General features: G+C 46.0%; 1 protein-coding gene across 1 annotated transcript in view; it reads right to left on the bottom strand.

Annotated features, from left to right (window-relative positions):
* Positions 1-17,431, bottom strand: part of DDX43 (DEAD-box helicase 43) — a 75,279-nt gene that overhangs the window by 23,570 nt on the left and 34,278 nt on the right. Inside the window, exon 12 of the mRNA XM_065401945.1 lies at positions 14,348-14,475. Within this exon, the coding sequence (XP_065258017.1) occupies positions 14,348-14,475 (128 nt within the window). The remainder of the gene's footprint in view (positions 1-14,347; positions 14,476-17,431) is intronic.

Here is a 17,431-nt window from a genome sequence, read left to right as displayed (position 1 = left end):
CTGCTGGCTGACAGCTCCGGCCCCACTGCCTCGGGCTGTGACGGAAAAGGTCATGGATGTCTCTGGAGGTCACAGAATCTGTGACAATCTTAGCCTTAGTTATGATATTCAGTTAGATCAGCATCTTCATATGGTATTCCCCCAGTAAATATCTCATACTGTTATAGTTGGATAAAAAGGTTTGTCATGTCAATATTGATTCTAGTGTACATCAGTCAAGGGAGAAAGTATAGTCTTATAATAGTAAATCTGACTACATTAACAGATTATCCTAAAAAGGGAAATCAGATTTTTAACACATTTAAAAGTGATACTTTAGTAATATGTAAGCAAAATTGTGATAACATACAAAAAGAAACAAAAATATCCGAACAGACTAAAAGTATTGGAAATGATTTAAGATTTTATTATTTTAGGAGGTATATCAATGAGATCTATTTCAATTAAAAAATTAGAAGTAGTTTCAACTATTTTGCCCGGCAGAGTCCAGTCAATTAGTAGTTTAACAACCACATATTCTGATGCCTGAAAATATTCCTCTCCCCTATTATTCTGTAAAAGATTTAGCTTAATAGGAAACTGACCATAGTCATTTTCACTGCATCTAGAAAATGCTGTCAATGCACATAACATGAAGAGAAACATTTTTAATTAATTTTGTTATAGTAGTCTTGGGTGTTACATGCTACAACAGATAAATAGTTGTCATACATTGTCATGTTCTGGGGTGCAACCCTGACCAGTGAGGGGTTGTGTCATCACTTGCCCTGAAAACATGAGTGCCTTAAAACGCTCCACAGCTGTACCTCCCTTGTCTGGATGCTCCCACACAGCGCACAAGCATGCAATGAGTGTCTGCGTGATAAACCACCCTGGTTTAGCAGTTCTGACTCCAGCAGCCCACTTGTTATACCACAGCCACACTCCAGCCTCTATCAGCTTTGGTTATGATTGGAAAAATGGGCCCAACACGCCCCAGTGCTGAATTTTCCCAAAACCATGTGCTTTGCAATGTCCAACCCTCTCCTTGGTAATAGTGACCATAATATAATTAAATTTAACATCCCTGTGGTGGGGAAAACTCATGGCCGAACACTGTAGCATTTAATTTCAGAAAGGGGAACTACACAAAAATGAGGAGATTAGTGAAACAGAAATTAAAAGGAACAGTACCAAAAATAAAATCCCTGCAAGCTGCATGGAAACTTTTTAAAGACGCCATAATAGAAGCTCAACTTAAATGTATACCCTAATTTAGAAAACATAGTAAGAGATCCAAAAAGAGCCACCGTGGTTAAACAACAAAGTGAAAGAAGCAGTGAGAGGCAAAAAGGCATCCTTTAAAAAGTGGAAGATAAATCCTAATAAGGAATCATAGAATACCAGGGTTGGAAGGGACCTCAGGAGGTCATCTAGTCCAACACCCTGCTTAAAGCAGGACCAATCCCCAGACAGATTTTTGCCCCAGATCCTTAAATGGCCCCCTCAAGGATTGAACTCATAACCCTGGATTTAGCAGGCCAATGCTCAAACCACTGAGCTATCCCTCCCCCCACCCCGCAATTGTGTTTTTTCCTCCTTTGATGAAGCCACATCTAACATAAGAATCATAGAATACCAGGGTTAGAAAAGAGCATAAACTCTGGCAAATGAAGTATAAAAATATAATTAGAAAGACCAAAAAAGAATTTGAGGAACAGCTAGCCAAAGACTCCAAAAGTAAGAGCCAAAATTTGTTTTAAATACATCAGAAACAGAAAGTCTGCTAACCAACCAGTGGGGCCACTGGACGATCGAGATGCTAAAGGAGCACTCAAAGACGATAAGGCCATTGCGGAGAAACTAAATGAATTCTTTGCATTGATCTTCACTGTTGAGGATGTGAGGGAGATTCCCAAAACTGAGCCATTCTTTTTGGGTGACAGATCTGAGGAACTGTCCCAAATTGAGGTGTCATTAGAGGAGGTTTTGGAACAAAATTGGTAAACTAAACAGTAATAAGTCTCCAGGACCTGATGGTATTCACCCAAGAGTTCTGAAGGAACTCAAATGTGAAATTGCAGGACTACTATCATTTAAATCAGCTTCTGTACCAAATGACTGGAGGATAGCTAATGTGACCAATTTTTAAAAAGGGCTCCAGAGGTGACCCTGGCACCTACAGACCAGTGAGCCTCACTTCAGTACCAGGCAAATTGGTTGAAACTATAGTGAAGAACAAAATTGTCAGACACATTGATGAACATAGTTTGTTGGGAAATAGTCAACATGATTTTTGTAAAGGGAAATCATGCCTCACCAATCTACTAGAATTCTTTGAGTGGGTCAACAAGCATATGGACAAAGGAGATCCAGTGGATATAGTGTATTTGGATTTTTAGAAAGCCTTTGACAAGGTCCCTCACCAAAGGCTCTTAAGCAAAATAAGCCATCATGGGATAAGAGGGAAGGTTCTCATGAATTAGTAACTGGTTAAAAAATAGGAAACAAAGGGTAGGAATAAATGGTCAGTTTTCAGAATGGAGAGAGGTAAATACAGGGATCTGTACTTTAACATATTCATAAACGATCTGGAAAAAGGGGGAAAGAGTGAGGTGGCAAAATTTGCAGATGATACAAAACTACTCAAGACAGTTAAGTCCCAGGCAGACTGCGAAGAGCTACAAAACTGGGTGACTGGGCAACAAAATGGCAGATTAAATTTAATGTTGATAAATGCAAAGTAATGCACATTGGAAAACAATCCTAACTATACATATACGATGATGGGGTCTAAATTAGCTATTACCACTCAAGAAAGATATCTTGGAGCTATTGTGGATAGTTCTCTAAAATCATCCACTCAATGTGCAGCAGCAGTCAAAAAAGTGACCAGAATGTTGGGAATCATCAAGAAAGGGATAGATAATATGATATTTTCTGTCTTGGTGCCTCTATATAAATCCATGGTATGCCCACATGTTGAATACTGCATGCAGATGTGGTCGTCCCATCTCAAAAAAAGATATTCTGGAATTGGAAAAGCTTCAGAAAAGGGCAACAAAAATGATTAGGGGTATAGAATAGCTTCCGCATGAGGAGAGATTAATAAGACTGGGACTTTTTAGCTTGGAAAAGAGGCGACTAAGGGGAGATATGATTGAGGTCTATAAAATCATGAGTGGTATGGATTGGCAGGAATGGTGTTCCTAGCCTCTGTTTGCCAGAAGCTGGGATTGCGTGACAGGGCATGGATCACTTGATGATAACCTGTCTGTTCATTCCCTTTGGGGCACCTGCCGTTGGCCACTGTCAGAGGACAGAATACTGGGCTTGATGACCTTTCGTCTGACCCAGTATGGTCGTTCTTATGTTCCTGGACCATTCAAAAAATAAGGCTTGGTCCTGTAGAGAGACAAACTACACAGCTCAATACTTTAACCTGAGTTAACAATCACTTCAATTCAAATAGCACTGGGTCGATTTAAGTTTAACAAAAGGAGATAGGATTTTGAGTGAGTCCAGGTACAAAGGATAGAGATAGAAACGGTTGCAAGCAAATAAGAGATTAGACGCTAAGAGTTAACAAAACTACAGTCTTGGTAAAAGGTAAAAGTTTTACCACATTAACTTCCTGTAAGATGGCTGACCACCCATTTGATGAGGATCTTCCTCAAAGTGCTTAGTTCCTATATCTTTCTAAGGGCAAAGAGGTATCTTTCACTCTCTCTTTTATAATGCTGTGAACCTCTGAAATGGATTCTTCTGAAGGTTACACCCAAAAGTAAAGTTCATTCAAGCTGAGAGGAATGAGACAGTCTGCTGGTGAAGAAAATTCCATGATGGTTTCTTTCCCTGCTTGTGTTTGCTAAAATGCAAATAAATGGCCACTTGACATGTGATTGCTAATTGATTCTGATGACACCTGGTTGGAAGTGATGGCCTGTCTTTTGTCTAGGAGAAACCTGTCTACCCACACCCAGAATTGTCTAGTAAACACATTTTAGTTCCACATTTCCTTCACATTTGTATTGTCCCTTGGGCATTTACCATATGTACACCAGGCAAGAATATTAATGATCAGTGTATTATAAAAGGTATCATTGGAAAACCTAGCACGACACACATCAGATACAATTTATGACATTAATGAACTGGGGCCCATTGAACTGGTCAGGCCAGCTGAAACTCACTACTAGATACAAGTGAGCCCCCTGCCCACTTAGGGTTAGTCTACACTGGCAACACTGAGGCACTGCCGCTGCAGCGCTTTAACGTGGCTTGTGTGGTTGCGGCAGAGCACTGGGGGAGAGCTCTCCCAGTGCGCTAAAAACCCACCTCCATGGGAGGCGCGGCTCCCAGCACTGGTGCATTGTTTACACTGGTGCTTTACAGCACTGAAACCTGCTGCGCTCAGGGGTGTGTTTTTTCATACCCCTGAGCGAGACAGTTGCAGCGCTGTAAAGGGCCAGTGTAGACAAGCCCTTACATTGGAATGCTGTTAGAGCCACACACTTGTAACTTAAGTTACCTGTATTAATTGCATTCTCAACACTTATTCTTTGTACCTTTACTATAAAAGAAAGATTCGACTCAATTTTGTTTATTCAGCTTTTATAAAGAAATGTAGTCCTATGAGCTTAGGAGCCCCAGTCATCAGAGGTAATGATACTTCAATAGCAATTTGCTATGCAAACCTGGAGGCAAAAGAACAAACAAACTGCTATCAAAACAGCTCTAGTTTCTTTCTGTATTGGTGAAGTAACAGATGCAGTTGGGACTGCTCTGCCCGTTGTGTCCTTGGGGAAATTTGTTTAGATTGCAAAGATCCAGGATAGGATGCCAGCCGCCCGACTTCTTCTGAGTCAGGAAATAGTGGGAGTACAAACCCTGTCCCATGTGCTTGGGAGGGACCTGTGCTATGGCTCCCAGTTGCACAAGATGACTTATTTCTCCCCATAGAATGGACTCGTGAGATGGGTCCCTGAAGAGGGATGGGGAGGGCGGGCGGGTGGCAGGGCAGGACAGATAGTCAAGGAAGGATACCCCATCCCCTTCCTATCTCTAGAACCCACTTGTCTGAGGTGCTGAGACTAAGATGGGAAAAATGTAGCTAGTCAGTCGCCAAATTTTTGGAACAGCAGAGATGGTGGGGATGACTGGAACAACAGAAAGCTTCTCGGGGCCTTGACCAAACCTTCAAAATTGTTGCTTTGGTGCTGGTGCATGAGATGTAGCTCCTTGAGGAGTGGGATGTCTACATTTAGTTGGAGGCCTTTGTCAATGGCATTGGGTGTTGTAGTGCCGTTGCAGGGTGTACTGTTGAGCTCTGGATCGCGGGGGGCATTGGTACTTCCCTGAGCATCTCTTTGGCACTGTCGTATATCCCAAGGGAATGAAATGTAGGTCTGAAGTCTTTAAGGGAGTGCAGAGATTTCTGTGTGCTCCGAGAATAGTTTGTGGCCTTCAAATGGTTTCAAGTTAAGGAACTGCACTTCTGGTGTGCAGAACTGAACAGCTCCTGATGGCAAGTCCTCTACTGTGATTTGTACCTCCTTAGGAAATGCCGAGAGGTGGAGCCATGATGCACGCTTTGTAACCACAGCAGTCACAATGGATCGAGGAGCGGTGTCTGCAGAGTCTAAAGAGGCTTATAGTGCTGTACGGGCTAGGAGGCATACCTCCAATATCAAGGACTGGAACAACTCCTTTTTAGTCTGTTAAATCATGGGAGAGTTCCTCCAATTTGGAGTAGTTCAGATAATTATACTTGGCCATGAGAGCTTCAAAATTTGAAATCCTAAATTGGAGCGCGGCTGATGAGTCTGTCTTGCGTCCAAATAGGTCCAGGTGTTTCTAATCTGTCTGGATGACTAAATGGATATTGGTACCGACAGCTTTTCTCCTGCACCACATTGACCACCAAAGAATTTGGGGTGGGGCATGGAAATAAAAATTCAGCATCCTTCGCCAGAACATAATATTTTCTATTGGTGTGTTTGCAAGTCAGAGGGATGGAAGTCGGTGTCTGCCACAGAACCTTTGCAGGTTCAAGAAGAGCCTCATTGATTGCTAGTGTGATCTTTGAGGAAGAGGATGTATGGAGGATATCCAGCAGTTTATGCACTCTGATGGTCCTTCAGATGAAGCAGGTAATCCAAAAATCGACTGAACCAAAGAATGCGAGGGGGAAATGCCCCGTTCAGCTGCCCAGTGGGAAAACCTTGCCCACTTTGCCAGGTAGGTCCGTCTAGTCGAGGGTTTTCTACTCCCAAGGAGGACCTGCGGGACCCCCTCTGAACAGGTCTGTTCTTCAGGGTTCAGCCACACAGCATCCACGCCACGAGGTGGAGAGATGTGAGGTTGGGGTGCAAGAGGCAACTGTGGTCCTGCGACAGCAGGTCTGGTCAGTCCAGCAGGGGCCACAGGGGGACTGCTGCCAAGCTCAACAGCATACTGAACCAACCACGCTGGGGCGAGCATGATAACTTGGGCCGTGTCTCTCTCGACTTTTGCCAGGACCCTGCTGATGAGCAGGATCCGAAGGAACATGAGGCTTCCCGCCCAGGACAGGAGGAAGGCATTGGAGAGGGAGCCCTTGCCCAGACCTCATCTGGAGCAAAAGAGGTGGAACTTCCTGTTCTGCCTGGTGGCGAACAGATCCACTTGGGGAGATCCCCACCTCTGGAAGATCGCGCAGGCTACCTCTGGGTGGAGCGCCCACTCATGGCGAGAGAAGTCCCTGCTTAGGTGATCCGCTAACGTGTTCTTGACCCCTGGAAAGAGACGCTTCTAGATGGATTCTGTGGTCGATGCACAGGGCCGAGGATAGAGTTCCTCTCTGTCTGTTGATATAGAACATCGAGGCTGTGTTGTCCGTCAAGACTCTGACCACTCTGCCCAACAGGTGAGGAAGGAAGACCGCGCATGCCCTGTGGACCGCTCTGAGCTCTCTGACGTTTATGTGTAACGTCATCTCTTCCGGGGACCACATACCCTGGCTCTGGAGATCGTTGAGGTGTGCCCCCCAACTGAGATCCGAGATGTCTGAGACCAAACCCGACCGAGTGGGAAGTGCTGTCGAAGGGGACTCCTTCCAGGACATTCCTGGGGTCGGACCACCATCAGAGTGAGGTCAGTATCGTTGTGGGAATGGTGACAACCTTTTCTAGGTGGTGCCTGGACTGGGAGTAGACAGTTGCCAACCATTGCTGCAGGGGTTGCATCCGGAGCCTAACATGGCGCACTACATACGTGCGCACGACAATGTGACCTAGGAGGCGCAGGCAAACCCTGGCCGTGGTCAGGGGAAATGCACAGACTTCTGTGATGAGGTCCGCTAGTGCCCTGAACCTCTCCAGCGGCAGGAACACTCTGGCAGAGGTTGAGTCGAGCACCGCTCTGATGAACTCTATCCTCTATACCGGAACGAATGTGGATTTTATGTCATTCACCAACAGGCTGAGGCGACGGCACGTGGCCAGCAGCACCGCAACGTGCCCTTGGACCTGGAGTTGTCTTTGATGAGCCAGTCGTCGAGGTACAGGTAGATCTGGATACCCCAACGTCTGAGGTAAGCTGCCACCACTAACATACACTTGGTAAATACCCGTGGTGCTGTCGCTAGGCCAAACGGAAGGACCGTGAACTGATAGTGGTCAGGACTTATCGTGAACTGGAGGAAGTGTCTGTGTCCCTCGAAGATAGCGATGTGGAAGTACGCATCTTTCAGATCGAGGGCAGCGTACCAGTCTCCCGGATCCAGGGAGAGGATGATGGAGGCCTGGGAGACCATGCGGAACTTCAGTTTCGCTAAGTAGTGGTTCAAATCCTGCAGATCTAGTATGGGCTGCAGACCGCCCTTGACCTTGGGTATTAAAAAGTATCAGGAATAGAACCCCTTGTTCCTGTACTCCACAGGAATTACCTCCAACGCACCCAGCTGCACCCTCTACCTCCTGTGTGAGAAGACTCTTGTGATAAGGATCCCTGAAGAGGGACAGGGAGGGAGGGAGGTAGGAAGGGCGGTGGTGGAAAGTAAGTGAAGGGTGTAACCCGGCGCCACCGTCTTGAGGACCTATCGGTCTGATGTTATAGATGCCAACGCAAGAAAGAAAGAAGAAAGGCGGTTGGCAAACAGAGGAAAGGAAGGATCCGTGAAACAGTCTGGTAGGTCGCCCTCAGGCGTACTCTCAAAACGGATGCTTGCCAGTCTGCTTACTGCGGGTTGAACCTGACTGGGATGTAGACAGGGGTTGGTGGCCAAGGTGCCTCTTGTAGCCCCTGGATTTTTTATTGGGAGGTTCCTGGCGCAGGTGGCTCCCCCTGGCTCGGAGGCTGTTGTGGCTTAAACTGCTTGCAGGACATACGGGTCCAGTCTTTTAAGTTCGTGCAGGAATCTTTGAGGCCAGGGAGTATATTGTCCATCTATTCTGCAAACAGGGCATGCACATCAAAAGACAGGTCTTGTATAGACTGTTGAGCCTCCGAGTAAAGACCAGAGAGGAGCAACCAACAAGCCCTGCGCATCGAAATGGCCAATGCCATGGTACAGGCGGCGGTGTCCACTGCGTCTGTTGCTGCTTGGAGAGTTGCTCTGGGCGCAGTCGCGCACTCATCCAGGATCGCCCGGAACTCCTTCCTCGAGGCCTCAGGTCATAGCCTGCCACATATTAAAATCATAACAGACCAGGAGAGCCTGATGGTTGGCCACCCGCAACTGTGGACTAGAGGACGAATAAACTTTACGCCCAAACAAGTCTAGTCTCATTAAGTCTTTACTCTTAGGAGTAGCCCCCGGTTGACCTTGTCTCTCCCTGTGGTTGACCGCCTCTACCACTAGGGAATTGGGAGCAGGGTGCATATAAAGGTACTTGTGACCCTTGGATGGCACAAATCACTTGCGTTCCGCCCTCTTGGAGATCGGAGGCAAGAAGGAGGGGGTTTGCCAGAGGGTTTTTGTAATTTCGCGACCCCATCATGTAGGGGCAAAGCTACCCTGGCCTGGGCTATGGGGCAGAGAACATGGAAGAGGGAGTCTGTGGGACCAGATTGGCGGCGACAAAAGAACGGCCCTACTGGGTCAGGCCAAAGGTCCATATAGCCCAGTACCCTGTCTTCCGACAGTGGCCAGTGCCAGGAGCCCCAGAGGGAATGAACAGAACAAGTAAACATCAAGTGATCCATCCCCAGTCACTCATTCCCAGCTTCTGGCTAACAGAAGCTAGGGACACCATTCCTGCCCATCCTGGCTAATAGCAATTGATGGACCTATCCTCCATGAATTTATCTAGTTATTTTTTGAACTCTGTTATAGTCTTGGCCTTCACAGCATCCTCTGGCCAGGAGTTCCACAGGTTGACTGTGCATTGTGTGAAGAAATACTTCCTTGTACCTGTTTTAAACCTGATGCCTATTCATTTCATTTGGTGATCCCTAGTTCTTGTGTTATGAGAAGACTTCCTTATCTACTCTCTCTACACCAGTCATGATTTTATAGACCTCAATCATCTCCCCCCTCAGCCATCTCTTTTCCAAGCTAAAAAGTCCCAGTCTTATTAATCTCTCCTCATGCGGAAGCTATTCTATACCCCTAATCATTTTTGTTGCCCTTTTCTGAACCTTTTCCAATTCCAATACTTTTTTTTTTTTTTTTTTTTTTTTTGAGATGGAGCGACCACGTCTGCACACAGTATTCAAGATGTGGGTGTACCATGGATTTATATAGAGGCACCATGATATTTTCTGTCCTATTATCTATCCCTTTCTTAATTATTCCCAGCATTCTGTTCGCTTTTTTGACTGCATTGAGTGCATGTTTTCAGAGAACTATCCACAATGACTCCAAGATCTTTCTTGAGTGGCAAGAGCTAATTTAGACCCCATCGTTTTATACGTATAGTTGGGATTATGCAAAGTAATGCACATTGGAAAGCATTTATCAACATTTAATTTCATCTGCCATTTTGTTGCCCAGTCACCCAGTTTTGAGAGATCCTTTGGTAGCTCTTTGCAGTCTGCCTGAGACGTAACTATCTTGAGTAGTTTTGTATCATCTGCAAGTTTTGCCACCTCACTGTTCACCCCTTTTCCCAGATAATTTATGAATATGTTGAATAGGACTGGTCTCAGAACAGACCTGTGGGGGACACCACTATTTACCTCTCTCCATTCTGAAAACTGACCATTTATACCTACCCTTTGTTTCCTATCTTTTAACCAGTTACCATTCCATGAGAGCACCTTCTCTCTTATCCCATGGCAGCTTATTTTCCTTAAGAGCCTTTGGTGAGGGACCTTGTCAAAGGCTTTCTGAAAAATCTAAGTACACTATATCCACTTGGTCCACATGCTTGTTGACCCGCTCAAAGAATTCTAGTAGATTGGTGAGGCAGGATTTCCCTTTACTGATTTCTTCCTCAACCAATTATGTTCATCTATATGTCTGACAATATTGTTCTTTATTATAGTTTCAACCAGTCTGCCTGGTACTGAAGTCAGGCTTACAGGCCTGCAATTGCAGGGATCACCTCTGGAGCCCCTTTTAAAAACTTGGCGTCACATTAGCGATCCTCCAGTCATCTGGTACAGAAGTGGATTTAAATGCTAAGTTACAGACTACAGTTAGTAGTCCTACAATTTCACATTTGAGTTCCTTCTGAACTCTTGGCGACCCTCTTTAACAGCTCCTGATGTGACTTAGTGTCATCCTGGGGAACCGGTGATGGGGGCCCCACTATAGCCTCATCAGGTGATGACAAGGAGAAAGCTGGTACCAAGGGGTCCTCCACAGCCAGAGGTGGTCCAGCAGCTTGCTCGCCCACTTCCTATGCCTGCAGGGTTTCTGCAGCCAAGGCCTCTTGTACCAGAGGGGGGCAGGAGAGGGAGGTAGCTAGTCTCTCCAAAGCTCCGGATACTGAACAGGTGGCCTGGTAGGGCTGAGTGAACCCCCCTGGGTTCCATGGGTACTGTGGTACCGGCCACCGAGTCTGAGGCCACGGGGCTGGCTGTGATGTCGTCGCCATAGCCTGCACCATAGGTACTAGAGCTTGTCCCACAGCTAGGGAACCTCGCTCCAAAACCGAGCCTCTCTGCCCTTGTCCAAGGTCCAGAGACCAGATGGGGCTGCAAAGCTTCTGCCTATCATGGTCAGAAACATGTTGTCTGCGAGAGGGTGGCCGTTGGCGGGATGTCCCCTGCGACAGGGAGTGTTGCCATAGAGGTGAGGACTGTGGTGGTCCAAATATGGGTTTACCCCGTGACCAGGACCCCATGGGGCGAGAGCGGGCGGCACTGGGAGGAACAATCTCTTGTGCTGCTTGTAGAGCCTCCGGCGTGAACAGCACCTGTAGCACACAAGGACCTGTCTCGCTATCTGGGGTTGCCGGCAGGGAGTGGGCTGAACTACACCGCTTGACCTTAGCTGAGGCCCGAGCTCCCAAAGGGGGTGAAGAGGTGCCCGAGACAGTGTCTTGGTCCACCCCAGACTTGTCCTTTCCCTTGAGGGAAGCTGGAGACCTTCCTCGTCCCATCTTCTTGGGCTTCTTGGCTGGTGCCACGGAAGGGGACCAGTGTCGGCTCGCAGACTGTACCGGTGGGGCGCAGCGCACTGACATCACGGTACTCGGCACCGAATCGGAGCGCTGCTCTGGCATCGGGGTAAGGGCAGACTCCATAAGGAGCGCTTTCAAGCCAATGTCATGCTCCTCCTTCATCCTGGACTTGAAGGACTTGCAAATTCTGCACTTATCACTAATGTGACCTTCGCCCAAGCACCGTAAACAACTTATGTGGATCACTAATGGGCATGGGCCTTTTATAGCGATCACAGGGCTTAAAGCCTGGGGACCGGGCCATGCCCCTTCCTGAGGCAAAGTCCCATTCGGGACCTACTAAGTCTCTAAATAGCAGATAGGGCAACTATATACAATATACAAGAGGTAAATGAGTTCAAATGAACGAGAAGAAACAGCGCTAGCTGAATCAGCAACAGTTCCATGCACGGTCACTGGTGGCAAGAAGGAACTGGGACGGGGGTAGGGGGCAGGCGGCGCCCTATATGCCATAGCATATGCACACCACTCCAGGGGGCGCCAGAGCCCGTCCCCTACGGATACTGCTGAGTGAAAAGCTTCCGGCACTGGTGCATGTGGCGAGCACACACCCCTAAGTTGAATGGACATGAGCAATCACTCAAAGACGAACCTTAGGAAAAGTGGGCTCTGCTAGCGGATTCCATCCCAGACCAAAGACAGTAGAGAAAACTGTGGGCAGTCAGACCTTACAGTGTTATATGTACGTTCCGCATACAGTGTCAGAGAGGGGACGTGTGCATGTGTGGTCCAACGGGCACTGCTGGTGAAGAGCTCCGATCCCAGCCACAGAGGGTGCTGCTACACTTACAGTTGAGCACCCAAAGGGACATCACTTGAACTAATTTTTCTCTTGTTCTATTAGCTATGATCACTTTTTTTGAATGACCAGTTCACTACAACATTCCTTTGATCTTTACGTGCCATCTTTAAATGTTCATAAGTAACTATTCTGTAATTTCTAAAGTTTTAATGGGATTTTACTAAGAAGAGATGTTTGCAACACTGTCAAACTTTTAGGCATTTAGTTAAGAGGGCCAGGATGTGTTCTCTTATATTACAACCACTACTAGAGATCCAGGAATGGGATGAGTACAAAACACACCCATACTCAAGTCTCTTTGGAGGGACTTAACTGCAGTCTGCTCTTTTAGGAGTGGCAGAGATAGAGGCCAGGATGTGCCACAGATCATCGGCCATCTTAAAGATTCGCTCATTAAGGGGCATCACTTATCTGCCAAGAATCACAGGGTGTAAGATGCCAGTTTCCATGATTTTTCTTGGACAATTGCTAAAGGGATCTCTAAAAAGGTGTCTGCCATTAGTATCAAGATATCTAGAAAGGTCTCAAAGTCACCATCAGACAGTACAACTTCATCTGGCAAATTACCATAGATGCATGAGGAACTGAATATTCCTCCTGATGATCACCACCACTCTGCATGTTCTGCTTCAGTTTGAGAACTTCAGCCTGCAGAGGGGCCTGCATCATTCTTGGAGACCTAGCCAGAGTGGTCAATTTACACCTAGATGAAGGGGGGGGAAATATCTATCAGGTCCTGGAAATTGAGCTCAAGGATTCCAGGGTGGCCAATAAGGCCAGGTCTGCATACCCTAGGGATATGGTACGTAAGGCCAAGGTGAAAGGATCCAGGCAGTTTGAACCCAGACCAATTTGTGTCTTACAGTCAGTGGAAGAGTGTCCTGAGGTCCCCTTCTATGGCTCCCACTCAGATTGTGTGAACTCAGGAGAGAAGGGTTTCTACTATCCCCTGAAAAGGAAGAAGTAGAAGAGTAAACTTCTTTGAGAAGAGGCTGACTGCTGAAAAAGTTAGGTTGAGATGATGTTCCATGAAATATGGATACCAGTGACTATGGAGGTTAATTTAGCACACTTTTCATCTTTGGTATCTTGGTTCCACTACTGATATAGGTCTTGCAGATGTTATCAGTCTCATGTTGAGACGAGGAGCTTCTGGTTCAGGTGTAATTAGCCAAGTTTCTAGAAGATGTAAATGTAAATGATTCCAAGGTTGTATGCATCAAGGAAGGTGGTGCCAAAGGCAACAATTCTGCAAGGATAAGTGCCAATGAGGGGCTCATCTCCCACTTTGTTGCAATGTCATCAGTGTGGATGTAGCTGGTGCCAATACAGAAGGATTGGTAACCAAGCTCAATTGGCACTTGATTGCCAATGCCAAAGAACGTGCATCAGGTGGGACAGCTGAACCGTAGTGCAGATCAGGCTTTGAAGGGGGTACTGAGGCACAGTCACAAATATGACGCTTCAACTTCCTTTTCTGACAGTATTGGGGAAGATAATCAAGTTGAAAACTGTTTTCCTGTCTCAAGAGTTTTCGAAAACATTTCCCATCCAAAATGGGACAAAGTCAAAATTTCAAATTTTCATGAATAAATAAATAAAAATTCAGATCAGGTAAATCAAAATGTTTCATTTCAATAATTTCAAAACATCTCATTTTTCTTTAATTTTAACATTCTTAGTATAGAAAATCTTAAAGCCCATTTTAAGTAAACACAGTGCAGACACATTCCAATGCATATTAGTTTTATGCTACTAGAGAACTTGCATAAAATGTAATTGTCATGTATAGTGCTGGGGAAATACAGTAAGTCAATATTAACACTACAATGTGGTTGAAAGTAATTAAGAGTGTCATAGTTAGTAATTTTGATCTGAGAATAACTGATTAATTTCTAAATAATGAGTTGACAGCAAACTAGACAAATGTAATATTGGTTAAACAATTACATACGTAAGTTTCTTTCCCACAAATATGATGACTTTATCTTTAGGCTTCAGAGTATCAATGAAGTAGCGTGTAAAAGCTCTCTTTTCTTCTTCTGGGATAATAACAACTTTCTGCTCTATTGTATTTACTGCCTGTGAAATATGAAAAAATGATGGTAAGTAAAAACAAAATCTGAACAAAATTATTTCACTCCAGTTAATTAATTCTCACATTACAATACCTCAGGCCACAGACTTCAAAACTGATATGCTTGATTTTGTCAATAAACGACACCAGGAGAGAATCTTAAATAATCACCTCATAGGAAAATGGACTATGTCAAACTCTAGAAAGATAAGTTTGCTATTCTTCTCTAAGCAGAACTGGGAAGAAGCGAGTTAACTGTAAGCTTCAGAGGGCAGGCACATGCTAATGTCTTGTTAGTGAGAGGCAGTCTGGAGGAGTTTGCTCTAGATCTACTTCTGTATTGTTTCAACATCCTTTTGACTAATTGTCTCATCTGATGAATCTTGGGGGGAAAAAAAGTATTTCCAAAAGGATGACTGTCATAACTATAAAGGGAAGGGTAACAGCTCTCCTGTGTACAGTACTAAAATCCCTCCTGGCCAGAGACTCCAAAATCCTTTTACCTGTAAAGGGTTAAGAAGCTCGGGTAACCTGGCTGACACCTGACCCAAAGGGCCAATAAGGGGACAAGATACTTTCAAATCTTGGGGGGGGGAGAAAGGCTTTTGTGTGTGCTCTTTGTTTTAAGGGGTTGTTCGCTCTTGGGACTGAGAGGGACCAGACATCAATCCAGGTTCTCCCCATCTTTCTAAACAAGTCTCTCTTATTTCAAAATTGTAAGTAAAAGCCAGGCAAGGCGTCTTAGATTTACTTTGTTTTCTCAACTTGTAAATGTACCTTTTACTAGAGTGTTTATCTTTGTTTGCTACACTTTGAACCTAAGACAGAGGGGGGTCCTCTGAGCTCTTTAAGTTTGATTACCCTGTAAAGTTATTTTCCATACTGATTTTACAGAGATGATTTTTACCTTTTTCTTTAATTAAAAGCCTTCTTTTTAAGAACCTGATTGATTTCTCCTTGTTTTAAGATCCAAAGGGGGTTTGGATCTGTATTCACCAGGAGTTGGTGAAAGGAAGGAGGGGGGAAGGGTCAATTTCTCCTTGTTTAAGATCCAAGGAGTTTGGATCTGTATTCACCAGGGAATTGGTGAAAGGTTTCTAAAAGCTTCCCAGGGTAGGGAATGGTGGCAGCGGACCAGAACTAAGCTGGTAGTTAAGCTTAGAAGTCCTCATGCAGGCCCCTACATTTGTACCCTAAAGTTCAAAGTGGGGATACAGCCTTGACAATGACTTGTGTGTCATTTGACTGAAGAGGAGAGGGAAAAGACCTGCCCACTAACAATGCTTTGAAAGCCTGCGCAAAAAAAACAAACAAAAAAACAAAACAAAACCACCCACCACCCCCAAAACCAACCAACCAAAAAACAAAAACAAAAAAAAAACCCACTTTCCTCCAACAAATATGGAGGTTGCCATAAAATGGCTGATCTGGACATCTGTAGTCCATGCTGCTACGCAAATATGTCTTCAGGCCACTGCTTTATAAACCATAGCTACGGCAGCGCGGTGAGGACATTAAGTCTGAGAGGGGCACAGACCTCTCACAAAGCACGGGACCCCGCGCCGTGAACATCATGATGGCAATGGGTCATGTTGATGCTGTGGAACGGCGATTCTGGGCCCGGGAAACAAGCACGGACTGATGGGACTGCATAGTGCTGCAGGTCTGGGATGAATCACAGTGGCTGCGAAACTTTCGGATGCGGAAGGGAACTTTCCTGGAACTTTGTGAGTTGCTGTCCCCTGCCCTGAAGTGCAAGGACACCCGGATGCGAGCAGCCCTGACTGTCCAGAAGCAAGTGGCCATAGCCCTCTGGAAGCTTGCAACGCCAGACAGCTACCGGTCAGTCGCAAACCACTTTGGCGTGGGCAAATCTACCGTGGGGGTTGCTGTGATGCAAGTAGCCAACGCAATCGTTGAGCTACTGCTGTCAAAGGTAGTGACCCTTGGAAACGTGCAGGTCATCATAGATGGCTTCGCCGCGATGGGATTCCCAAACTGCGGTGGGGCTATAGATGGAACTCACATCCCTATCCTGGGACCGGACCACCAGGCCAGCCAGTACATTAACAGAAAGGGCTACTTTTCAATGGTGCTGCAAGCACTGGTGGACCATAGGGGACGTTTTACAAACATCAATGTCGGATGGCCGGGCAAGGTTCATGACGCTCGTGTTTTCAGGAACTCTGGTCTGTTTAGACGGCTGCAGGAAGGTATTTACTTCCCGGACCACAAAATAACTCTTGGGGATGTGGAGATGCCTATAGTCATCCTCGGGGACCCAGCCTACCCGCTAATGCCCTGGCTCATGAAGCCCTATACAGGCGCCCTGGACACTGAAAAAGAACTGTTCAACTACCGGCTGAGCAAGTGCAGAATGGTGGTGGAGTGTGCTTTTGGACGTCTCAAGGGGAGATGGAGAAGCTTACTGACTCGCTCTGATCTCAGCGAAACCAATATCCCCATTGTTATTGCAGCTTGCTGTGTGCTCCACAATCTCTGAGAGAGCAAGGGGGAGACCTTTATGGCGGGGTGGGAGGTTGAGGCAAATAGCCTAGCTGCTGATTACGCACAGCCAGACAGCCGTGCGATTAGAAGAGCACAGCGGGACGCGCTGTGCATCCGGGAGGCTTTGAAAGCTAGGTTCCTCAGTGAGCAGGGTAACCTGTGACTATTAAGTTTGTTTACAGAGAAGCTGAACCTGCCCCCGTTTCTTTACCCAGTTAATGTTGACTATCCTCTCCAGTTACATACCCCGTTCCCCCCCTTCCAACACACGTTTAAAAATAAAATAAATGGAACTTTGTTAATGAACACCGTTTTCTTTATTACTTTTCGGGACTCTGTGTGTGGGGGCTATGTGACTTTGTGGCAGGGGGAGGACGGTTACAGATCCCCTGCTGCGTGGCTCTGTGATCCAGGCTAAAGGACCGCTGCATAAGATCTCTAACCGCCCTCCCC

Source organism: Emys orbicularis, chromosome 3 (assembly GCF_028017835.1).
Source record: "Emys orbicularis isolate rEmyOrb1 chromosome 3, rEmyOrb1.hap1, whole genome shotgun sequence".
NCBI lineage: Eukaryota > Metazoa > Chordata > Testudines > Emydidae > Emys > Emys orbicularis.
The sequence above is the reverse complement of the archived record's forward strand: the minus strand, read 5'-3'. Positions and strand labels throughout refer to the sequence as shown.